The sequence below is a fragment of the Paramisgurnus dabryanus genome, chromosome 5 (assembly GCF_030506205.2).
Source record: "Paramisgurnus dabryanus chromosome 5, PD_genome_1.1, whole genome shotgun sequence".
Taxonomy (NCBI): domain Eukaryota; kingdom Metazoa; phylum Chordata; class Actinopteri; order Cypriniformes; family Cobitidae; genus Paramisgurnus; species Paramisgurnus dabryanus.
In genome coordinates this window covers 39,993,088-40,019,992 of record NC_133341.1, presented here as the reverse complement: position 1 = coordinate 40,019,992, position 26,905 = coordinate 39,993,088, and the positions used below count along the sequence as shown (strand labels likewise).

At 37.9% G+C, this 26,905-nt stretch overlaps 1 protein-coding gene across 4 annotated transcripts in view; it reads right to left on the bottom strand.

The window, feature by feature from the left end:
• arhgef12b (Rho guanine nucleotide exchange factor (GEF) 12b) overlaps positions 1–26,905 on the bottom strand; it is a 76,588-nt gene that overhangs the window by 37,405 nt on the left and 12,278 nt on the right. For 2 of the 4 annotated variants that reach the window (XM_073814756.1, XM_065284115.1), the window contains exon 2: positions 1,307–1,327. The exons of the other annotated variants lie outside the window; for them this stretch is intronic. In XM_073814756.1, the coding sequence (XP_073670857.1) occupies positions 1,307–1,327 (21 nt within the window). The remainder of the gene's footprint in view (positions 1–1,306; positions 1,328–26,905) is intronic. 4 annotated transcript variants of the gene reach the window in all.

Here is a 26,905-nt window from a genome sequence, read left to right as displayed (position 1 = left end):
AAATATAGTTGTAATTTTTGGACCAAAATGTATTTTCGATGCTTCAACACATTCTAACTCACCCGCTGATTTCACATGGACTACTTTGATGATGTTTTAATACCTTTCTGGACATGGACAGTATACCGTACGTAGATTTTCAATGAAGGGTCTGACTAAATCTAAAACATCTTGAACTGTGATCAGAAGATGAACGGAGATCTTACGGGTTTGGAACGACATGAGGGTGAGTCATTACTGACATTATTTTCATTTTTGGGTGAACTATCCCTTTAAGCCTTTCTAACGTCTGTCTCACACGACTCCTTTAAAAGTTTTCACAGCGCATCAATGTGCATGTTTACTATTTTGCGTGTAACCTGAACCCTAAAAGTGTAGCTATCCATAAATCTTTACAAATCTACCTAGACCTCATGATCTTGAGTAACTTAGTCAACCTCGTAACTTAGTTTTGGCAAACCATTCTCTGCAAGCATGTGAAAAAATAGGTAATCGAAATGTAGCTCCCCTTGTGATGTCAAAAGGGGATAATACCGCCCATTAATCTGTACTATTCAACCACGACACTGCCATTTAGTGCAAAGAGAAAAAATAGTTGGCAGCACAATTTCAACAAACCACCATTTTGGCGATCAGTGTTTGCATTATCAGCTAATTTGCTTTTTAAAGGACACACCCAAAACGGCACATTTTTGCTCACACCTACAAAGTGCAATTTTAACATGATATAATAAATTATCAGTGGGGTATTTTGAGCTAAAACTTCACATACGTACTCTGGGGATTTTTTACATCTTAAAAAAAGTCTTGTGAAATGTCCCCTTTAAGATGCTGAATGATAAAATGACAAGAGAACATTTTTTCAAATTCCAAGTAAAGAGTGGCTAAAAATATAAATAAAGTGTCACTAAATTGTTGAACTGTGCTGTGTATATCTGAATATTTTTAAAATTAAAAAAATCAATGTAATAGTTCAAGCATATCAGGAGCATGCTTTGTATTGTTTTGCAGTCCTAATGTCTAATTTCAAAAGATGAATAAGGAAAGAATCTTTCATGCATTAAAAATAATGCCCAAATTTAATTTAATTGTAAAGCCTGAGATACTATAATCCAGTTTTTTTTACATTGTGTCAGTAGTTCATATCAGCAACAGCATCAGTGTTATGTCTACCCTCATCCTGCCCTTATCGCTGTCTGCAGAAGTCCACCATTAACTGTCTGTCTGGCTACGGTCCTTCTTACTTTAATAAGGGCGTTTGGGTTTGGGTTTAAATGCAGAGAGCAAAAGAAGGCACTGCACTCACCTGCTCGCTTTTTTGGGAAACCTGAAAGACAAACAAAATAGTTTTAAGAAAAGAGCTTTTTTAACTTTCAATAAAAGTTTTTAATGGCCGATAACTTTACATTATTATTTTTTTAATACTGGTTGGAGCCGAACCTTCATTTGCTCTCTTTTACTTAACACTTTAACTGCTTATATCTAGTTGTGTGTATGTGTTTAACTTTTCTTATTTATAATTCTCCCCCTAATAATTTGTTTGGTGCATCTGTTGAACTTTCAAAATACAAGACTTAAAGGCGGGGTGCATGATCTCTGAAAGCCAATGTTGATATTTGAAATCACCTAAACAACACACCCCTACCCCAATAGAATCTGGACCTTCTTTTGATAGCCCCACACATACACAACCCTAGAGATAATTTCATTTAGTAGACACGCTCCTTACTGCTGATTGGATACAAGTATGTTTTGATTGTCAGCCTGTCTCCTTTTCAAAGTGTTTTTCAAAAAGCATGCACCCCGCCTTTAAGGGTCACACACAATGGAATAAATAAGATGAGCCAAGCTTGGGCATAAGTGTCCTATGTTTGCACAATTTAATTTGTTCTCCAAATAAATAATTTCAAACATTTAGCCTTCAAATAAAATTTTTTTTTCAAATTGTGAAAATCATTACAATCGAGTGACCTTAAAGAGATAGTTTACCCAAAAATGAAAATTCTGACATTTACTCACCCTCAATTTGTTTCAAACTTATTAAAATTTTTTTAGAATATTTTAAAGATTGTTTTAAACAAAGCTGTCACCGTTGACTTACATAGTAGAAGTCAATGGTGCCTCAGATCTGTTTGGTTACAAACATCTTTCAAAATATCTTCGTGTTATGCAGAACAAAGAAATTTATACAGGTTTGGAACCACTTGAGGGTGACTAAACAATTGCAGAATTTTCATTTTGAGTGAACTATCCCTTTAAACTTCTGAACAGCAGTGTAGTTTTGTGGCACAACATTGTGCAACCTTTTCTTAAAGGAAAACGCCACCGTTTTTCAATATTTTACTATGTTCTTACATCTTAGATGAATTAATACATACCCATCTTTTTTTAATGCATGCACTTTGTGCAGCGCTTCTTGAATGTGTTAGCATTTAGCCTAGCCCCATTCATTCATAAGGTTACAAACAAAAGTTTTATTTTGTGCCACCACCATACTTACTCGTGTAACTACTCATGTAACAGTCTTTAAATAGGGAAAACATGGAAGTGTTTGGTGGCTTCTAAATGCATCCCTGTTTGGATCCTAAGGAATGAATGGCGCTAGGCTAAATGCTAACACAGTAACGACACGCTGTACAACAATTAAGTGCACGCATTGAAAAAAGATAGGTATGTATTAATTAATCTAAGCGAGGTAAGAACATAGTAAATTAGTGAAAAACAGTGGCGTTTTCCTTTAAAATACATATTAAACCTCTATTTAAAAACATTGGAAATTTTGGGGGAATACATACTGTAGCTTTAAATTTTTATTCTGGTTTTAGGTTGACAAACTGGTCAGTTTTGTTGATCAGAATGGACCGCCTATGAATTCCCAAAGTTGGTATGACTTGTTTTCCAGCAGAGATTTCTGCCCTTGGTCACAGGGTGGAAAAAATATAAACAACGGTGTGAACCGTAACACACAAGTGCGAGCAGTTCCATGCACATCAGATTCTCACGAGACGTATATTTATGAATTTGTGCGTCAGCCTGATCAAAGTGATAAACTCTACAGCCCAACACGCAATAACTGCAGTATCTCACTCTTGGGGAAGAACTAGAGGAGCCTCTTTACAGAAATAGCTCAGACATCTCGTCTTCCCTCCCTCTCAGCTCCTTCCGCGGGTGGTTTTGGTTTTTGTTGCTGTTCCTTCCCCTCCACAATAGAGCTCAGCGCGAGAACAATGGCTTTCACGTCAGAGTTGGCCCATTACACAGCAGCCCTGTAGGCCTGATTCCCGGAAACAGAAAGGGCTTCTGGCAGGGTCCCTCATTTCCTGAACGTGTGATGAGGAGGGGGCGTTTGGTATAAAGAGATGGGTCAGAGTGAAAGCAGGGGGCAGAACTGGGCTAAAATAAAATTTCTCAGGGCTTGTCTCTTTTGATTTTGCACTTTTTTAAGGAAATTTGGCTTCCAGTGGTCAAACAATAAAATCACAGTATAAATATTTTATTAGCTGCATCAAAAATCACGGACATCTCACATAGGTATGGGCACAAGTGCTCGATTGCCCGAGTACTTGAAAGGTGCATCGATGATCGATCACGAAAAACGATGATCATGTGGGTTTATTTATTTATTTATTGTGGCTATGACAGCATTTGGATGTCTGGTTAGCGTTACAAGCACCTGTGGTAATAACGACTGGGTCTGGAGATGCGTGTTTGACATTGTGTTAAACTACGCAGATCGACGTATGACATCAATGACATTACCATGCATGATTCAAAAACAAACAGATAATTTCCGTCGATCCGCACAATGCCGATCCTGTGAAGCCGGCCACACCTCACATCACTGAGGCACTATAAGGTTTAAAATAGGGATGCACCGATACCGATACTGGTATCGGCCTCGATACCACATTTTCTAAAGTACTCGTACTCGTTTAAAGTCCCCTGATACCTGGAATCGATACCACGGTCTGAGAAATGTCTATGTTTGAGGGGAGTGTAAGGGGTTAATGCTTCTTGTGTTGTCCAAAGAGGCAGAGTTTACAACAAACTGGAAAACTAGTCCTTTGTTTTTTTGTTAAATTATATGACTAAAGCTGTTACCTGTAAATTTAAATCATGTTTTTTTATTAAGTACTCGGTATCGGCAAGTACTGAAATGCAAGTACTCGTACTCGTACCCATATTCCAAAAAAGTGGTATCGGTGCATCCCTAGTTTAAAAGGATGCCATGATTTTCGGAAATACAGTCAGTCAGGTGCAAAATGTTCAGCGCCGTCAAAAGTTCAATGGGTTATCATCTCATATTTAAACATCAAATGTCAAAAGATACCAGAGAGCCATACGAGCATTAACATTACATCTTGACTGAAAACAGGCAAGAGGACAACACGACACAGCTAATCGCTAAAATGATAGCAAAAGACTTAAAGCTGCTATGAAGCTTTTGCTGTAAATGGTGCACATCAACAACGGGAGTTAAACTTTACTTGTAGGACTTTCATACTCGATTCTCGATTCAACTCAATGAATATAGATTTAATACAACTACTATATTAATAATAAAAAAACAGTGAACATAAGTTTACAAGTGGGTAATTAATAAAAAGAAATTAAAAGCCACAACACTATTGTCGTCGTCTTGCTTTGCGAAATCTAAAATGTTTCCATACCTCTGACTTTTTATGTGAAGGTGGCATCAACGTCGATGAAGCACCTAAAACCGCCATTTTAAGCACTTAATGAAAGAATAACAGGCTCCTTGGAAAAATGCGCGAGGCAAAAAGAGGGGGACATCTAGTGAAGAAGACTAGTAATTTGATTAACGTTAATTTTACGTTCAATGTATTCAGAAAAAATATGAAAAAAAAATCAATTCTGCTCTTTGAGAATCGTTTCTGAATCGACCACGTAAAAAAAGCGATTAATCGAAAAATAGATTTACTATTTACTAGTACATAAATTAGTTGAAGTCTTGCATTTTGTGCAGATTAGAAGCATGTTGTATAATACATTTATGTTGTATATAAGGCTTAATTTTTTTTATAGTGCGTCATATAGAAAGCGCTTCAGTTTGCGTTTATTAACACTTTAGTTTCACTTCATCACGCAGCTATACATGTAAGAGGTTTCTGTTAAAAAACATTTAATTCATTATTAATCTAGTATGTGTTTATTGTTCTCTTATAGTTTCTTTAAAATTAAGTTTTATTTGAGGTTTTTTAATAAAAATATTTTCATGTTCACCATGACATGTATGCCCCGCCCCTTTGATTGCCCCGCCCCCAGTTAATCGAGTACTCGTTCTTCAGACCTATGGGTTAATCGAAAAAATTTGATAAATGCACATCCCTAATCTCACATCTTTTCTGCAGTGGTGGACTGTGTTTTTTACACACAGGTGTCCTTCTTCAATTCATAACATTATGAGGCACTGCTAGAAAACTTCAATATTATACAGGACGTTGCATCACAGACAGGAATCTCCGGCAGCGAGAAAGAATTCCATATAGATTCTCGTCCGCAATGAAGGGTGTAGTAGTAGTAGTAGTAGTAGTAGTAGTAGTAGTAGTAGTAGTATACTTTATTATCCTTGAGAGGAAAATTATTTTAAATACTACTAACAATCATACTCTTATAACACAAGATGTGTGTCAGGAATTGCAGGTGTCTCGCATATGTGCAACAAGTACCTGCCATAAAAAAGTACAAATTGGATCTACTTAAATTACTTCAATCGGTAACACTTGGTTTGTCAACTAAAGTTTTCGACTTAAAGTGAGGAAAATGTAAGGCGAAAAACTTTTTAAAAATACTTAAATTGGTAACATCTAAAAAATGTAAGCTTTTAAAAAAATTACTTAAAGTGAAAAAAATTTAGTTTAAAAAAGCAACTTTTTAGGTGAAAACTTTTTTTAAATTTAACCAATTAATATAATTTAAGTGAACCCAACTTTCACTTTTTTCCGTGTGATCTCCAACACTAGAGACGAGATCACAGGCAGTAAAGCATCACACAGAACTGTCATTTTAACTAGTTGCACACTGCTGTCACAATCACGTTTTGCTGTGCAGCGTAGTGATAACAGCTGCAGTAAGCCTGAAATCTAAGAAGCAGACGCCCTTTATTTTCAGTTTACATTTCAGGCCGTTTTTTCTCTTGGTTGGCCGAGATAGTTCACCCAAAAATGAAAATTCTCTCATCATTTACTCACCCTCATGTAGAGCTGGGTGATAGAGCTAAAATGTTTATCATCGATATAACATGTTATATCATTCGATAGCAATAATTATACCATTTTATTAAGCTTTTTAAAAATGACTAGTACAGTCATAAAAGTTTTCATTAAACCACTGTATGTTTTATAAGGAAAACAATAAATCATTTTAGTTCAGCAATACAAAAAAATCTCATATTTTACAAAAATATTTAATTGGTGTTAAATAAACTCTATAGTGTAAAAAAACTCCAAATAAAATGGTACACAATCTGTGTAATGTAAATAAGGCAATTTCCCAATTGTTATCGATAAAGGTGTATCGGGAGTACATATCAATATCGTTTTGTCGCCCATCCCTACCCTCATGTTGTTACAAACCTGTATAAATGTCTTTGTTCAGATGAACAGAGAGGAAGATATTTTGAGAAATGTTTGTAACCAAACCGTTCATGGACCCCATTTATTTCCATAGTATTTTTTTCCTATACTGTGGAAGTGAATGGTGTCCACAAAACGGTATGGTTACAAACATATACAACAATATATTTAATTGTCATGAAACATCAAACATTTATGTGACACCACTTTTAAAAACTTTGTATTTTGGCCACTGATTAACAAGACATGGGCGTTTTGGGGGCCCGAAAAAGCAAATTTTTAAAAACAGGTCGTAAAAAGTTTCTAAAAAATTTACTGCTATTGTTCTTAAAAAAAAAAAAAGTGAAAACGTGTGTTTGCTTATTACATGTTTAGACATTGTAGGACATCGTCAACTAGTGTTGCGCAATATGCCGCATAGTGAGATCGTCCTATCGTCAGCCTGTGAGATTGCCGATAAATGATAGTATCGGGGGTAATAGTTTACTCATTTATTTATTTGTTCATTTTTTCACTGGATTGGTGGAAAAATAAAGCTGGCAACACTGTCATGACTGCAACCTTCTTAAACATAATGCTATTAATCCGAGTGCATCATTAATGCCTATGGAGCAGGAACAAGTCACTCACTGATTTTAAACCCCTGCGCGCATAACAACCTCTCTAGTGCAAGGAAATGCCAGAGTCGTGCGTATTACAAGCTGAGGTGCGAGGAAGAGTCAGAGACGCCAGCATTGCAAGCTCTCTCGCTCAAGGAGAAGCTCAAAGGCACGCATTTTTGCGCTCACAAGGAGAGGAATAGCACACAATGTGTGTTGGTGTCAAGTGCGGGTTATGCGGGAATGTAAACTGTAAAAAGATCCGTTTTTAGTACATTATTGTCATAAACGTCCCTAAAAAAATGGTATTTAGGTTCTTAAAAATATTTTCATTGTGATAAAAAGTTTGGCCTAAACAAGCAAGAGATCCAATGGCAGAACTGCAAAAATACTCAAATATTTTTAACATACTTCAGGCACGTAGATCTAGCCTTGATTGTCACAGAAGCATGTCCAAACTGACAAAATATACACAGACAAATGACACAAACCTGTTCAACAAGCCTTTAACAAGTGTTTGCGCAAAAATGCACATAAATCACTGCGTAAAACACATAAGACACAAGAATCAGTGGCGTCATGCATGCACATGCGTGAGTACAATCTGAGAGATAAGTCATAATATTTACCACGTATGATAACTTACAGTATAGACCCTGGCCACAATCTGTGTGAATATTCTGCAAAACATCTGTTTTTGTATTCGATACAAGGGTCATCCAGGTTTAATATCACATGACTGTGAGTAAATGGTGACGGAATTTCATTTTCCGGTGAACAATTTCTTTAATCCTCTACACTGGAAGTTACTCATGCCGTAAAACCATTTCAGATGGTTTAACTTATCATTACTGATCCCAAATCAGTCAAACAGCAAGGGGATCCCAGGCCAAATCTCTCCAAGAACTTAGTAAGCTAAAGTTGGACCAGGGAAACAATGTTAATGACTCTACAATGGCAGTAGATTTGTAATATGATGCTGTGGTAATGGAGGGAATAATGATTAAGCAAAGCCGCTCTGAGCACATTTTGCACCTCAATTCTTCCCATTTGATGGCCAACATTGGGCTTTTTGGATTTATGGGTCATTTTGCAAATTATTAGAAATGATTTGAGAGCATTTGCCCTTCTCTAAGCCCTTAAGCTTGTTGGTGCGAGTTTGGACCAAAGATGAATCATCAGTGTATCTCAGCACACAAAGTAAAACAAAAAGTAAATGGTAAACAAGAGCACAAAATCCAGATACCCCCACCCTGCTGTCATTTAATAAAATTATATAAAGAACCACTGTTTAATAGGGCTATATATCATTACATAAAATGTCAACCTTGGCTGTACATTCAAACCACCGCTGGTGAGAGCATTAAAAAAAAAACTCTCCGGCTCCCCTGCCAAGTAACTACGCTGTAAAAAAAGATTAGTGGACACTCTTACGATTAAATGTTTGGTCTTGTAAACTTTATATAAAGGGGCCGCAAAGCAAACAATCATGTTGATCTTGTGCAGACTGACCACAAGTAGTGCATAAGTTAACCTCATGAAATATTTTAAATGTTAAAGTAAGAATTTGATCGATGGAAAGAACTTGTGTGTTGTGGCTTTTGTTTTGATGGTTAAGTGGTAGTCTTATTTCAACATGCAGTTTATTGCTTGGGAAGTAATGTGGTTAGAACCAAAGTACATGACTGCGTTCTCTGGAATCCTCTCAAGCGGAAGACTTCTACATTCCGATTGATTGCTGCCGAACCGTGTCACAGCTCATTACCATAAAGTTGAGTTTATTTCAACTCTCTTTGACACTCACGCCACCCAACTTTGCGCTGACACCACCACCAGCAAGAGCATCAAAGTGGCCGTAAGTCATTCATTTTCAATGAGAGCCGCCCGGGAGGTACGGTGAGTAGTGACGCGTCTTGGACAGTGTGAGCGTCAAGGAGAGTTGAAATCAACTTAACTTTATGGTAATGAGCTATGTCGCGGTTCAGCGGAAACCAATAGGAAGGCGTAAACCAACAGCAGTCCTTGCCATACCAGAGGATTCCAGAGAATGCATTCAAGTGTAAGAGTGTCCACTACTCGTAGTCGTTGGCAGGGTTCGCCAAAGCGCTGGCAGCGGTGTGAACGCAAAGCAAGACGCGCCACAAAACGGAGCTTGAACGGTAACAGATTTTTCTATTCTGTGTATTGATGATTTTCAGTCATGTGACCTTTTACATCATTCCAGTTGCCTGCCACCATCTTGAGTACCTAGTAGGCTACTGACAAGCATTGGCTAGCTTGCTACGATTTACGGATTACGGACACATTGATTACTTTACGGACACAGTGATTACTTATCTTTTGCTGTCTATGATTTTTACGGATACAGGAAATGACTACGAAAGACAACATTTTGCACATCGACTGTCACACTTTGCCGCTGTCCACTGCTACCAAACTACCGCTATTTTTACAACACTGAGGTGGCACGACACCACATGAAGGAATCACCTGGATCTCTACACATGAACGCGAGCATTGAGAACATTGTTTGTGCACACAGTGCTTACAAAAAAAAAGGTTTTGAACAACTGACTTTGGCTGTTTTGGTGTCCGCTCGCCATCTTTGCCAGACATAAAGAATCGATTTCCGAATGAGAATGAATGAATCTCATATGAGGCTCCTTTTTCATCTAGAAGGTCAATATTGTTATTCACTTCCGCTTTTCAAACAACAAATTATCCGTGCATTTATATGAAACTATGCTTTAGGAGCTATCCATCTTTACTCTCCTCCCTCCTTACGTCGCATTCGGAGATCAATACATCTTGACTGGCAAGATGGCGGCGGGCGAACACTAAAACAACAAAGTCAGTTGTTCAAAACCTTCTTTTTAGTAAACTCTGTGTACACAAACAATGTCCTCAATGCTCGGGTTCACGTGTAGAGACACAGGTGATACTCTGGGCAAAGTATCATGTTGTGTCAAGCCTTCTTAGTGTTGTAAATATAGCGATTTTGATGCTCACAACATATTGAAGACAAAGCTTCTAGTTCTTTTGCGACCACTTCGGGTACTCAAAATGGCAGAAGACAAGTTTGAGATGTGAGTGCTGTCAGCTGATATTCATGAATAGACAGCTTCAGCAGCAACAACACAAACAGCTTTTGTGACCCAAACTTAACTTTCGTAAATTGTTGGTTTATTGTAATTTGTTTCAGTTTATTTTGTGTTAAAAAGGTTTCCTGGCATCCTGTTGGCTGACGGGTCTTTAAATAAGTATGACCACAGCGAAATATGGTTCAAAAGTATGATGGCAAGAGGGGCCACACCTTCTGCCCTATTCCCCCTCTTTCTGTCTATCACCCTCTCATAATGCTTGCAATGCATCTCCAGAGCTGTCTCTTTTTCTGCCCCAATAAACCAGATGAGAGCGACAGAACGAGTGCGCTCGTGGACGCACATTTCTTCACGCTACAATGTCATATTCACGTTTTATTACGATGAGGATGAGCTGGTGGGGGCAGGGAGAATGGGTTAGAGGAGTGCATGCATTGAAAATTGATGGAATCCCAATTTAATAGCAAGTTTCGATGTTTGTCATAATTAGCATCATCGATTTTGACAGACTTGGACAGAGTCGTGCTATATAAACGTTTGTGTTCCCGTAGCTCAATTGGTAGAGCACTGTGTAACCAGTGCAAAGGTAGTGGGTTTGTTTCCCAGGGAACAAACACATACTGACGAAAAATGCATACCTTGAATGCACCTAGTCGCTTTGAATTGTCTGTCTGTCTGTTGCAAGATTTTTATAAGGGTGGAGAAACCCTAAAAGCTGCGCAGACAGATAGAAAGAGATAGCGATCGCAGATAAACAAAACACAAAAGAAATGCAGTCATTTTAAACAGTGACCTGACAATAGTAAAGAGATCAAAAACTATGAAAGGAGAACACTTAAATCAACAGAAATATCGTTTATTTTATAAAATTCTCAGGCTTTTATCATGAATACAGATAAAGCAATGCAAATAGCTGTATTTGCTAACTATTTCTCCAAATATTTCAAAGTTATTCTAGAGTTGTTGTTTTTTTAAACAGCTGCATCCAGTCTAACGCCATAGAGAGCTAAAGCACTGATTGATTTGCGAAGGCATGACAAAAAACAAGATGTATTTTCTAGGGGGGTGACAAGAGACTTACCCCACAAGATGAAACAAGACATGAGATTGGGTTCACGAGAATAAGACAGGGCAAGATTTTTACACTTGATATTTGCTGAAATTTTTCACCTTGAGACTTCAGGACGAAGTTTTAAGAAATCTAGGGGTGCATCGATAAATGCCAATTAGGGGTGGGCGATATGACCAAAATCTTCTATCACGATAGGATTAATTTTATATCATGATAACGATATGTATCACGGTAGAGTTTTTTATGTTTTAATAAGGTTTAAATCTTTAATACCATAGAAATGTTCATAATTCTCACAAAAAACATATACAAGCATAGAAAGAAGATAAAAACAAACAAAACTCAAGCTCTCTGAAGATACACAGTCAATAAGAATGATAATAAATAATTATGCATGTATGTATAGGCCTATATATATTTTTTATTTAAGGTAGAAAAGTGATTTAATCAGGAGCAGTGAGAGATTTTTTTCTCAATGCTGTTTGATTAACACGAGTGACAGACAGGAGCAAAATTAGGTAACTTCCCCTTTAAGACCAAAGTCCGGATCCAATACACTGTTACACATGCGCTTTCTCTTTTAGCTGTTTACTTTCTCTTAAGACCTTACTGGTCGTGTTTATGATGATGCTTGCAAAGACGGGAATTTTGACGCATATGTGTATTTAAGGCCAATAAAGCGGGAAAAATGCTCACGAGCTTAATAAGCAGAGGTCGCGCGACTTGCGCGCTCCTCACAGACAGAAAGAGCAGCGGTTGCGCGACTTGTCCGCTCCTGACACACAGAAAGAACGCACGCATACAGATCTGTTGTCTGTGTTTCAATGGCTTAAAATAACTTGTTTTAAAACTGCAGTGCTTAAATACGTGTACAAACGTTACGTTTTCGCGACCACACGCACAGGAGCGTGACGTGGGCACGTAACCTCGATAGAAACGATAGTCCAAAATCTCTACCGGTTGACAAATTTCTACCAGTTAATTTTGTCTACCGGTTTATCGCCCACCCCTAATGCCAATATACACTAATAATACGGGTCCGATAACTATTCTGAATTGCACAGCCGATATTATTCACAGCTATTTCATGTACTACGGCTTTTGATCAGTAAGTCCTTATTGATCTGAAATCACTGTTAGTTTGAGTCGTTTGTAACATGCATTTGAAAAAGCAAAACACTGAATCCTTCGTTTGAAATATATCCCATATACAGGAAAGGATGCATATGTGTAGCCTTTGCGCTCTCAAATCACCCACAATCCTATGCAGGCAGTGCCGAAAGCACACCTTTTCACTGACGTAATGACGTGCACTTGCTAGCTTGTTCCATTTACGTGTTCTCCGAATGCTAAAGGGGGGCTTTGTCTAGCCTCTGAAAGGAGTGACTTGGAAGGACCCGTCCTGCCAAGGAAGTATTCTTGATATAGAGAAACACCTTGGCCGTTTTTCAATATGCTTTTTGTCTGTACTTGTGTTCTTGTGGACTTGTGAAACGTCATTAGTCGCGGACCATGTACTGTTCCAAATCAAAGTTCGCATCAAGCCCAAGTTCACATAAAATCCCCGGATGTGTTCTTGATCCGCCCATTTTATCGAGGATGCATCAGAGGAGCCTTGTTTGGACTTATGACAGCGAAGTTTCCCAGAATGCATTTCGCGTCAGGAGTTCGTTCTTCCGAGTCTGAACTTGCAAGTTCGAACAACGAAAGAAAACAAGTCCGAGTTTGGCGTACTTTGTATTGAGAAACTGCTCTTGTGTGTCATAGCTTCATGTGTATGGTTCTTCATATACAGCGCATATGGAGTTTCTGCACGAGAGCGCCATCTGGCTTTCGGATGTAGCGGCATTTTACCGTAATTCATTGAGAAGCACAGCAAGCATTATCGGCCATATATCAGGGCACCCCTACATAAATCCTTAATGATAAAATATATGTATAGAAAATAGACCTTAATTTAACTGAAATCACAAAATTTTGAAATCTTTTAACCAATCTTTTCACTAACAATTTTTTTTGTAATTGATAATAATCAAATTCTGCTATTTTTGGGAATAATAATAGACCTAAGTGGGCAAAAGCATTTAAGATGGCAATAATGATGAGACAATAATAATAATAATTAGGGATGGGTACGAGTAATCGATTGCTCGAGAACTTGAGCTCAGCGTACATCTGAGAGCGCGCATCCAGTTTGTGCAAAAGCAATGGAAACCCTCGATGGGAGGTTCGTGCTCACGCGTCATGTAATAGACTTTTGCGCAACAACAAGGTCCTCACCACTTTTTAGTCAGCAAAAATAGTGCCTTACATAAGTCTTAAATCACTTTTACCAGAAACCATGATCAAGTTCTCTAATCATACAATAGTGCCCAACAAAAAAAATTGTGTCCAGTGAAAAACTTTGGAAATCCAATAGCCACTATGGCTGGAGCAAAAATTTCATGTCAAGCCCTGTGTATATGTATACGTATATATGTATGTATATAAATATATAACGCTAACTGTGAATACAAATACTGTATGCGTTCATACTGTGATTAAAAGGAAACTCTGGCTCTTTTAGTCTAGCTTCTTAGATGCCATGGTCAACACAGGCAAACCCTGCGGTCGGAAATTTACATAAGATTCAAAGCATATCAAAACAAACAGCCTTTAAATGTACATAAAGGGATAAGCTGCTCAGAAAATAATTTTACGTACTCATTAACTACTGAATGTTGACTACAGAAAACATTTTTATCCATGCATTTTTTATTAAAACGTGAACAAGCAGAATGAGATCAATCTGTGTCAATCTTGTAGACACAGCGTAAGCCACCAAAACCGGTTTTGACGTGCCCGAAACAGTAAAGTCCTCTGACACAAGAGAAGGTGAGTCATTTACATAAACAATAACTAGACGACTAGCCAAATATTTTTCTGGATGACTAGTTGATAATTAACCATAAACACTCCTAATTTGGGGTGGAAGTCATTTGCGTCTTAATGATTTATTAAGTCAACGGATCTGCCACTTTGAGAGCTCAAACACAAATATATCCAATACAAAAGTCATCCCCATGACTCCTGTTGACATATCAATGCCTTGTGAAGCAAATTGATTGTTTTTTGCAAGAAACTGAACGTTATTTACAACATTATTAGCATTAGTGCAGAGCCTATGCCAAGCAGGAAGTGCAGTTTACGTTCGAGGTGCCATCATCATCTCATGGTGTTTGGTGGTTGTTGGCAAACCAGTCTCTCAGGGCCACCTATAGTGGGAGCGTAAATCGCACTTCCTGCGTAACAAAAGCTCTGCATTAACGCTAATAATAATTTTCTCAAAACTGAAAATTGAATGTCAACCCACCAAACAAATATTTGAATAATTTAATATTCTGGTCCAACCCTAAATGTCACAAAACCGAAACAAAAATGACAACATTGTTTCAACTATTGCAAAAATACGGCAATAGTAGCAACAAAGTATCCGTCTATATCGATTTTCACATTTGTGCATTGTTGTAAAGGCTTTACATTTAATACATGCTAGTACTGACAGCAGAAATTAAAAGATAATTAGAGATCGACCGATACTCATTTTTTCAAACCGATGCCGATAACAAATATTTTGAGGCTTATGTGCCCGATAACCGATATGCTGAACCGATTTTTATTTACTGTTATACTTCTGTTTTTGACATAATAATTACTACACTACTGAACTGAACAAACCCTTATAATAATAATCATCATCACAATCACTCCCTCTTTGCATACAAAGTCATAAATAGAGGGGTCTGAAAGAGTGAAGAATAATATTAATTAAATGAATAATGTAGAAACTATATTCCCAATACATGGACTATTCCAAACACCCCTATCATTTCGTCAGAAATGGACTGATCCAAAGTTCGCGCTGCGGTTTTCAGGTAACAGAGCGGGAGAGAGAGAAAAGTATAGCGGAGTTGGCTGCTTGTTATACATAGTTTATAGAGTAAAACAGGTGGATTAAGTGCCTTTTTTGGGATATAATATCGTTGTTTTGACCACCAACCTGTAGCCTTCAGCAATCCAACCAGTAGTTAGCAAAGAGATTTTACAAATAATATCACTGACTGCAATACTACATTCAGGAAAGTAACAATCAAAACGGCTTATATATCACTGAATTTCTAAACTGGTGACGTTATTTGATGTCAGAATAATGAATATTTTGTTGTTATGAACTGGCTGTTGACAGCGCTGTTTATCTATGCATTTACTCACGCATTAACTGTATCAAACTGTGACCGCTTGCGGAGGTAATAAATAATTAATTAATATCCACAGACATTTATTTTGATATTTTAGCAAAATAATGTTTATCTGGTAAATGTTAATAGGGTAAATCTTGTTAAAAGTGGTAGATGTGCTTTAGCCTCCGGTAAGTGATCAGCAATATGAACGTGATTTTACGATGCTAATGATAAGCATAAATAACAGAAAAACGAATTTAATTTAGCGGTTTTAATTCCACAAAGCATTAATTCATGGCTGTTTTATTCATGCAAAGCTACGTCGTTATTGGGACCGGATTTTATGGATCAGCCAGCGTGACTCTGTGAGTTCGTCTCTATTCTTGGACAAGCTGCATACATTGCTTTTAATATATCAACTTATTTAACATAACATACATTAATGCACAAATAAGCTGTGCTATAAATGCCTCATATGCAAAGTAAGTATACTCAAAGTACTTTTAATAAAGTCGCGTCACTCCGCCGTCATATTTGCTGTGCACACTGCTGCTGCTGTGAGCTCCTCTCCTCAGATGCGTCCAGCGCGCAATTTTCTTGTTTATCGGTCAATCCGATATTACAAAACAGATATCCGATCATCGGAAAATGCTCAAATATCGGGGAAAATATCGGAAAACAGATATATCGGTCGATCTCTAAAGATAATATTATGAAATTATAAAATATAAGAAATACAGTTTAACAAAAAGTACGACACATCACCTTTAAGCCAAGACTGACGGAAAAACATTGCATAGGTCAGAGGTCAAATAATCTGGAGGAACACAAGCCAAGGCAAAGGATTCACCAGCAGCTGAACGGAGCCGCTCCATGTCAAACCCGCTGCCATTGGCTGCATAGCGGTGCAGACATGAGATTCTGCCTCCAGACAACTGCATTTTTAAACTGATCACGAACAAGCCGTTCTCACACATTTCACACTTTTATCATTTTAGGAGCAAATGGAAAACTGCTCCGGGGGCTCCAAGCAAACTCATTTACACTTCAGATGATGCGGTCCAGCCATGACAGCGTGAGAATGATTTATTACGTTGCGTGCAGAAAACGTCCGTTACAGATGTGGCTGTTTTCTGAGGTCAATCCCTTTAAACCTTAATCGATTCCATAACAGCAAGCATACAGTGTTGAAAGACGCTTTATACGAGTCAAGACTTGATCTGTGTTCCCCTTATTATACAGCTCTCAATGTGTCCCAACTGATATATTATTTATCCTAAATAGTATTCGAAATTAGAATTAGTACGTCACAAATTGTATGAAGTATCAATCGTTACAGCCCTAATCATTATAAAGGTAAATAATTACCAGGGAAAGTAACTATTGTGTAAAATTCAAAAATTGTAAATAACTTGGATGCCCACAATATTAAATCTGTTAAATTAATGAAAAGGACACCTGCTGCTCGTTGAGAAGAGAGAACTATACGTGCTTTCACGTCAGTCTCCTAACACGCCAGAAAATATCGGTAGATTTGTCCTAGTCGTTTTTTTTTAAATAAAGTCTCTTAAGGGGTCTAGAAAGTTGCTAAATCTAGCGACAAAGTCACCAAGTTGGCAACAGTGAAGAAGCTGCATGGTAAATTCTTAACATCCAAAACTAAATAATATAATGCAAACTAAAAATAATTATGGGAGTTATGTTGTTAGCGGTGTTGGGGAAAGTTACTTTTAAAAGTAATGCATTACAATGTTAAGTTACTCCCCAAAAAAGTAACTAATTACTTTACTTGTTACTTTTAATGGAAAGTAATACTTATGTTACTTTTAAGTTACTTTTAAGTTACTTTTTCTTACTTTGGCTGAGGCTTGATCTCTTTCAGGACTTGCAGGTGTTTTTACGACAGAAGTTCTGCATATAAATTGCATTTTCTATCCCAAAAATGTTAAGCTTTGGCCTGCCATCTCCGTTTCTGACTCAAACTGTTTCCACTCAGGAGAGCATGCATAGAGTTTGCGTAATTCTATGTGACTATGTTCAGTTTAATTCAGTAAATTTTTTTTTTTAATCAAATTAATTCAATGGAAAAGTAACTTGCATTACTTTTTTAAAAAAGTAACTCAAATATTAATGTGAACATTTAAAAAGTAATGCGTTACTTTACTATTCAGAAAAGTAATATTATTACGTAATGCACATTACTTGTTATGCGTTACCCCACTGGTTGTTAGTAAAAAAATCCAAACCGACTGGCTAACATCAAGTTATCAATTTTAAAATCTCTGATTCACCACTGTGTTTGGTGCCCAAACATACTGCCGAAATGCACAGAAATAAGCACAAATTGTTTCACCCGTAATGGTAATCCCAATTAGTTTGTAGATTAATTATGCAGCCCTACTTGTATCTTTCTCATTACAAAGAAAGTACATACTAGTGTATAAAATAAGAAGGCAAATTGGGATACAAAATGTGGCTCTCGACACCAAGTGACAGCAATCGGGACAAAACCACGCATCAAACTCACGGTAAGGACACAATCCTTTTACAAGCTGCCGCCAAACACAAAAACATCAGATCTGCCTGTGAAGTGACATTGTTTTGAATCTTATTGGGTGTAGATTTGTTTGAAAGTCGTATCCCATGAATGTTTTATTACTGTGTGTTCCAGCGGCTTGCTGTTAGATGACCATCTGAATAAAAGACGAACTATGCAAAAGCTCCAGTGTCACACAATGGTGAATCCAATCTTTACAATCATTATGTCGTTTAGCGGTTTATTACGCGATAGCCATGTGGTTTGGACAATGAAAACAGACTTTAAAAGATATCAAGAGATTTAAAAAGATTTAGATACCAAGTAAGACCTTTGGATCCATCGAAAGCTTTTAGACCAGTTTAAGATGTCAGAATTCCTCAAAAACATTCTTTGTTCTTGTCAGCATTCTTTAAAAGTCTAAGAGCCGGTAGTCCAAAACTCCAGAAATGTCTGGGTGTATCCAGAACCCTGCTCTATTTATAGACAGTTGATTACGAAAAGAAAAAAAAGGCAAAACAATAATACTCCCATGTCCTGAATGCCAAAAATACCAGACAATTCCTGAGGGGTGATTTAAGCGCTTGCTTTTCAGAGCCTGCCGTTGGAGTCGCAGTTTTATCTATTTAATCGTAAAGCTATGTGATAAAATGTACCCTTCTTTAAGTACTAATGATAGAATACAAGCTTGGTCCATCTACTAACAGACCAATTCTAAAACACAACCCAAGCTTTGCTTTCTCAAAAACCGTCTTTATTAGCTTTGTTTCAAATTCTAAACTAGATGACATTCAAAGTCATCCTAAGGCAGGGGTGTCCAAAGTCGGTCCTGGAGGGCCGTTGTCCTGCAATGTTTAGCTAAAACTTCCCTCAACACACCTGCCTCAAAGTATCTAGTCTGCCTAGTAAGACCTTGATTAGCTGGATCAGGTGTGTTTGATTGGGGTTGGAATAAAACTTCAGAGACACCGGACCTCCAGGAGCAGGATTAGACACCCCTGTCCCAAAATAAAGATTGCTTCAAACAGCGGTGGCCACCAAAATGCTTTTAAGATGCCCTAATTTGTGTCTAAGTTGTAATGCAGCATCACATGTATTCAGTCAACCGTCTAATAGAATACATCCAATGACCATTTTTGTCCACAGATGCGTATAATCCATAAAATATAGATATATAGTCTATTGTTTACATCAAATTTCGCATAATCTTGTAAATCTCATAAAATAATCTTGAAATAGAATATAACATACAATTTACGTCGTAACACTGTATATGAGATTACACTTTAGGTTCCGCTAAACATATAAACCCGCGGTCAAACTCTGTTTATAAAAGTAGGCGGGAGTATAAAACATAATATCCAAACAGGGCTGTCAAATATCGTGACATCATTTGACTCACTCGTTCCTCTAATGACTTCATGGAAAATATTTATAGACAATTAGATAACGAATCCAACGATCTTGGTGTGGTGTTGTATTTCCAGGTGTGGAAACTGCATTTTATATGTTAACTTAAGGATAAATAATAAGAACGAACGTGTATGCATGTAAACAAAGACTTTTATTTTGGGACTGACTGGCACTTAGAAAAGGCACTAGTCTTATAAAAACCTTTGCCATTTGGGCCTATTGACCTCAAATGTGAAACATAACTTTAGGCTTATGGCCTTGGCATCATTGCATTTCTAGGTTTCACACACATATTTATCATTAAGATTTTTAGTATAAAAAAAAAAACGTTGTATTCCAAAGTACTTCAGCCTCTCTAACTTTTTTAATTTTTAACTTAAAATAATTTTGAAACCTGGAAAATGTAGCTCAAAGTGTCTTCTCTCCATTTAAGTGAAATAAGGTCTTTTCATGGTTTGGGCTTTACCACCGAGTTATACAGGAGCACAATAATCAAGAAACAAATATATATTATATTTTAACAAACAACACATACAGCGTTGCATTATGAATCATGTTCAGTTGTATGCCTTTGATATAAAGTTAGTAGCTTTCTATGGATGCAACAGAGCTCAGAATTTGAAACATAATGTTACAAAATGTCAAATTTACAGTCTTTCATGTCTCATATATTACTTCATTTTTCTCCAACACAGAACATCCAGAACCCTTTCAACAACCAATAAAACAACTGCGGCTAGATCTGAATGGATGAAAACTGAAGTATGGATGAAGAAAGAGATTTGAGCGCAGGAGAAAAGAATGCTTTCAAGACCAGATAAGCACTGCAAGCAGGAATAAAATGTCCACATTGAGTGAGAGCTATACTAAATACCACAATCTCCCAGTTCACGTCTCGCCGTAGTTTCCAGGCAACTCCCCGCCGGCCTGTCAGTAGTTTCTCTCTTCACTAGCTGATAACTGAGGGAGGTTGGCTTGTGCACTTTGTCGGGAGAACAAAAACAAAAGGCTGGGCTCAGCAGTTGCTTTTGTCACCGGTTACTTAGACAGAGCGTGTTAAAATTTCAACAGCGCTCTACACCCGGGGCCTATTCAGGTACGGTGACATACCACTGTCTCTCTCACGCTCTGCATGGTGTCATGACAGTAAACTTGTGCCTTGATCGGATGACATTTGATGGACATTTTTCCATTTGTTTTTCCAGACAGAATACTGCACTATTTCTTATTAAAATATTTGCTTTTATATGATACACCTACAATAGTAACAAAATCGCAAACCAACACAGCAGACAATACATCTAGTAATGTAAGAAAGTGGGTTCCAAGTAAAAATTTTGTTGGTCATAAAAATCTCAACCTTAATTACCCAAAAACAGATGGATTGATAGGAATGTTGTTCAAGCACCAACCTTAGCCAAACCATAACCATTAATCTAATGAACAGGATTTATTATTAGGAATTATTTCGGAATCAAACAAGAATCAGTTTCCAAAATGTATGTATAGTAAGTTATGAATTCGAATTTTAATTCCAAAGCTGCCCCTAATAAATTAGTTAAATCAGTTATCATGTGATCCCATCTGTTAAATTTACATCCTGTTTGCTGCAGCTAAACAATTACAGGGAACATAGTTCCCATCCCAATATAAAGAAGTCTCAAGAGAACCGAATCAATCGTTCTTTCAAATGTTCTTACAACAGATATACTGAATATAATAGTCATCAGTTTTCTAAATATTTGAGCTACTAGTTGGATTTATTCTTGTAGCTCAATTGGTACACAATTGTGTTAACAAAACAAAGGTCATGGTTCCGATACTTTAGGCTAGGGGTGTCACGACTCTCCAAATCCTCGATTCAATTACATTTTCAATTCTAAGGTCATGGTTCCATTTGGTTCTTGGTTTTTTACTTTTTTTTTTGAAGCACAAAAAATGCTATGCTATTTTTAGACTAGACTTTTATGAAATATAATATCTGCTCTTGAACCATCCTACTGCCAGTGGAAAAATATGGTACACGCACATACATGATAAAATGAAACTTCCTGTAAGATGAACATTCCTGTCAGTACTTTGCACCTTAAAAACCGTCAGACGAGATTGTATGACTATTCCCCAATAAGTCATGTTTAAATGCTGTTTTTAAAAACTCTTAAGCAACTGAAATAAGTTGTTGTGAAACTTAAACTTTAAGAAAAGAAATGGGATTGGGCCAGAATTTCGATCGATTTAAAATTGAAATCTTGACACCCATACCTTCAGGTCGCTTTGGATAAAAGCATCTCTCAAATATAGCTGCATGTTATAGACTTTCAGCACTAACAACATAAACAAACGGCTTTCGTAAAACAAACGTAACCGTAAGAATCATAAATGCCGCAAAAAATCTATAACAATTGAGTGCTTTAAGAGTAGTTTATTTCTGATAACAAGCTAAATAAACAAGTATATTACCACAGTTCATATTTTATGGCTAAAGGATATGAAAACCGACAATGTGCTTACGTTGCTGTGTAAAATGTGTACTATAATGTATACAATGTTAACTACAAACCGGCTGCAAAACCTCCCTTCACATAGCGGTGATCCATTATCGCCATTTTTCCCTCGTCTTCGGGAAACCAAAACATTTGTTATTTTTGATGAGGTATTTGTTACAGAGTTCAGTTTAGACACTAGTCAGTCTCTTAAACAAAGTTCCGACCAGATGTGTAACCGCAACAACACACATGCGTCCAATGAAATGGTCTATACCGAAAAAATTATTGTTATCGTTATAACAGTATATGGCACATTCACATCGTACGGAGTAAATTTGCCGTTTAGAAATGCATTCCCATGCCATACAGACCAGCATCAAAAAGATGCTCAAAACAAACCAGAAATCCAAACTAAAATTTTCCTGTTAAACCCCATGCAGTGTCCCTGAAGAAGGTCTTTGCTTTCAGTATTCTAAACGTATTTGCATTTTCTGCATCGGACCCTCTCCGATCCACTGCGGATGTCATTTCGTTGCGTTGGCAGCCAGCCAGCCTCGTCTAGCATGACGTTAAAAAGCACATGCGTGTGCTTGGCATCAAGCATCGTTGTGATCATAGCTAGTAGTTTAACTTTTGCGCACTCGCTTAATTTTTTTTTCTCCGACTGTATGTGTTTTGCACATGCGCTGCACACACGTGCATGATCTTGTTTTTCAACAATCGTTAAGTTTTATTGAGTAAATTCTTATCGACAATTAATCGAAGATCGATTAATTGTTAACATCCCTACCCATGACAGTTACGCGGATAAAGCAAAGCTCTTTCAATTCAGCTACACAGAAACAGTCTGATACCCTCAGTCATGCCAACATTTGCGAGTCCTACAGAGATGGAGGAGGCAGACGTGCTGTGTCTGGGTTCTGCGGTCGGGTTTGGTAACGGTCTGTTGGAGCAGGAAACAGACGGGCACGGTTATTGTGTGGAACGTGTAGCAGGGTGGAGTGGCCAAGCCCTTCTTATCTGGCTCTCAGGAGCAGATGTTGCCAGCTGTGTGGAGCAGAGATAGTGATCGGGGCGCGCCTCCTGTTGAGACTCGCTCCACTGGGCTGGAGAGCAGAGAGGTGGGAGAAAGCGGGATTCAGGAAAGCAGATTCACTGCAACAAGTGCAGGTGTAGTCCAGATTTACTATTAACCAATCGTACATAAATCAGTAATTAGAGGGGAGAAAACTTTTAGCTTCATAACTGTAGACTAATTTATAACTATAACGAACGTAAAAGTTAAATCGAAATTTTTAAGATGGCTACTGCACATGTACAGCTTTTTTTACAATCCATTTACCCAACTGTTGGAGATGCATTAATAAATTCATCTTAAACAAAGTCCTGTAGCCCGCCTTTTGTTTTGGTTATCCTAATTTACTGTCTACAGAACTGGTACTTCAAATGTCCATAAAATTGTCATGGAGCCTTCTGTGTTAACACAAACAATGTTCTGGGAACGCTCCTGTAAAGGGGACATATAAACATTGCCGTAACATTTACGGAAAGCATTGTGTGTGAACAAATCAGTCTTTCCAGAAAAATGCAGAGTTTTTTGTGATTGTTGCGGGCAAAAATTCTTGATCTTGCGGCATGTTTTCTTAAAAAATGCGATGCACTTCTCAGAGGTCCTCTGTGTTTTTAATCCCGTCCGAATCGGCCATGTCTGTGTTTTTCTCTGACGACCTCCGTAAGAATTCCAGAGCAATCTACCTACTGTTTTTCGCCGAACTCAGAGGTCCTCTGAGAAATTGTATCCCGTCCGGATGCAAATGTCTGTGTTTGCCCGCGATATCTTTTGAAAACGCGGTTCATTTCGTGTTTTTGCCAACGTGATCTGCCGTAAGGTCTTACTAATGCGCGTATATTGTATTTGGATTTGTATATTTTTATTTTGATTTATCAAAATTAAATTAATAAATTACATGTTCTGTCATAAAAAGGAACAGCGATCCAGGAGCTCATTACTGTCTGCGCTGAAGCTGAAAAAAATGCATCTACCAGCATAATAGAACAGCACGTCACACGCTCCTTATAATCTCATAATAAACAAAGATGCACACAAAGTTGCAGGAGTTAAAATAATGCTGCGTTCCAGGCAACCTGTAACCCGTAAATCATGACTTGAAAACCACGACTCTGAACTGGGGGTACATCGATCTAGTACGAGTTCACGGGTGGGAAGTCACGGGTTTGACTGCCGTTCCAGTGCACTTTCACAGGTAGAAGGTTGTAAAAACACGGGTTACAGGCTGCCTGGAACGCATAGAGTCGTGGTTTTGAAGTCGTAATTCACGGGCTCAAGACCCTACCTGGAACACAGCAAAAGTCACGTGTCTTTACGGGATCTTTACGGCATGTGTGTGAACGCACACACAGATTCCGGAAAATCATTGGCAGTGTGAAGGAACCAAAATCAAACAATCCCGGAAATGTTCTGTGTATTTCCATAATCTCTGTGTGAAAAGGGCTCAACAGGTGTGATTGTAAACAAAGACCATGTGCGACATCTGAAAGTGCAGCCAACAAAAACGGTCACTTATTCAAGTCCATCACCGTTTTATCGCGGAAAATTAAATAATTCGATAACGATTATTTACACTATCGCCCAGCACTACGTTTGATCATCCAGTCCACCACCAATCCACCTATGGTGTCTCTCTCCCTGAGACCTTACGGTGCCAAATGCTTTTGCCTCTTTCTGCTCTTTCAACTACAGAACATAGCAGCCAATCCTACCCAGCACTCTCCACAACTGTCACAACTTACTTTTTTGGCTTTAGCAACCTTGACATCCTAGTTTAAAGTTGCCCATCACAGCAGAGTTCCAGGTGGAGTTAAAGAGGTCTTCCCCAGATGTTTGTAGGACATGTGACCATTTTCCACTGAAAAGGTGCTTCTGGACTGTCTCTCTTACAGTTTCTGAAACCTATGGATATCAGACTAAAAACCACTAATGGCTGGTGGTGGGATGTTGTTCTCAAAAGTGACTCAGTCTGGCTAGACTGATGCAAAAAACCTAGACTGTACACCGAAACTAAATCACTCTCATTATAATCAAGTTCTACACTGGAAACTATGATGCAATGAGCCAAAAGACGTACATCACCTGAAATAAAACCTAGAGCAACTATATTTTTCCCATCTCTGTTCAATAAAATGTTTTTGAGAAATTAAAAACATTTCTTTTTCACATAAATAATGTGAGTGATCAGACTCAGTTTACTCATAACTTCCAAATCAAAAACAGATTGTGATGTCACTGAAACTGAATTAATCTGGATGTTAAAACAAGTGTAGAAGCTGTTGGGGCGGTGTCCCAGACATGGTTTAGATTAATCCAGGACCAGGCCTTAGTTATTTTAGGCCATTTAAGCAGTTTTTACAAAATACTGGTGTGGCAAAACAATGGTAATATGTTAAAATGTGTCAGTGCAAGGTGTTATCAAATGAAAGCAGCTCAAACATGCATTTTAGTCTGGGACCAGGCTAAGCCCTGTCCGGGAAACCGCCCTGTAATGTTTAATCTTATATTTATGAGTAGTATTACTGACAGTTACTGAAAAAAATCCCTCGTGCTCTGAATAACACAGGTTGGGTCCTAAATTATGCCCAAAAAAAAGACCAACCCATTGTTAACAACTAGAGACTGGTAACACTGAACACTGATCATGGCATTCCTGGGAACCCTGGTTGTCCTGTCACCGTACCCTTTTCAGTTCACCCTCTGGTTCTACATGGCTAAGGATGATCAGATTTTCCAGCAGGTACAAACGGAGGTCCATTTAGACAGGGTTGGCAGCACTGTAAGGAAGTTCGGTGACTTCTGCTGTGCTTTAAATACCACAAAGCCTGCTAGGAAGTCAACTGGAAAGAATGTAACCTACATCAACAATCATCAATGGGTACATCAACAATTTTGGGGTTGGACTGCAGGAATGTGTGTCTTGGCAATTTCACATCAGGACTCAAAATAAAGGACTGCCCAATGGCCCGTGAGAGACGCTCGGGGCCAGTTAACAGTATCGTCACTGGCCCGATCGCCCTCAGTCACTAAAATATATTTTCTGCCTGTGGTCGTTTGTCTGTATGTATGTATTTTGTCTTATGCAATGTTACATTGAGACACAATTTAAGCATCGCAAAGATTAACTTCTCAGCAATGTCATGAGGTTTGTCCTGCCTTATGGTATAGACTATCGTCTATCAGAAAAACCATAGTGCATGCGACAGCTTTTATGTCTGTGGCTGTCGTACGTTTTCAACTGTTTCCAATGGAAGCTCTGTCTTTTTCAAAAAAGCCAGCAGATGGCATTTTTTCCGCGCTGAAAGCCGACGCTCAGCTGTTTTTTCGTCGCTCAGCACAGAGAGTTGAAAAATATTCAACTTTGAGTGAAAAGCTCAGCTCGTCAATGTCAGTTCTCACTCGGGCATCCAATCATAGTGGTGGAGGGGAGGGACAAATATCACAATAACCAAACAGGAGCATCGTACAATGACTGATAAACAAAGCAGAAGCATCACAGCAAACAAAGCGCTGAGCTGAAGAAACAGCTGGCATTCGACGTCCTCCAGGCATTTTCAGCCACGTTTAAAGCTTTGGTGTGCACACCCCCTAAAAGCCGGCATACGGCGGTTTTTCTGCGCTTAGTGTGAGCAGTGTAGGGGTAACGCATAACAAGCAATGCGCATTACGTAATAATATTACTTTTCTGAAGTAACGAGTAAAGTAACGCATTACTTTATAAAAAGTACACATTAATATTTGAGTTACTTTTCAGTTAGTTAATAAAATTTTAAAATAAAATAATGTAATGAATTAAACTGAACACATTAACGT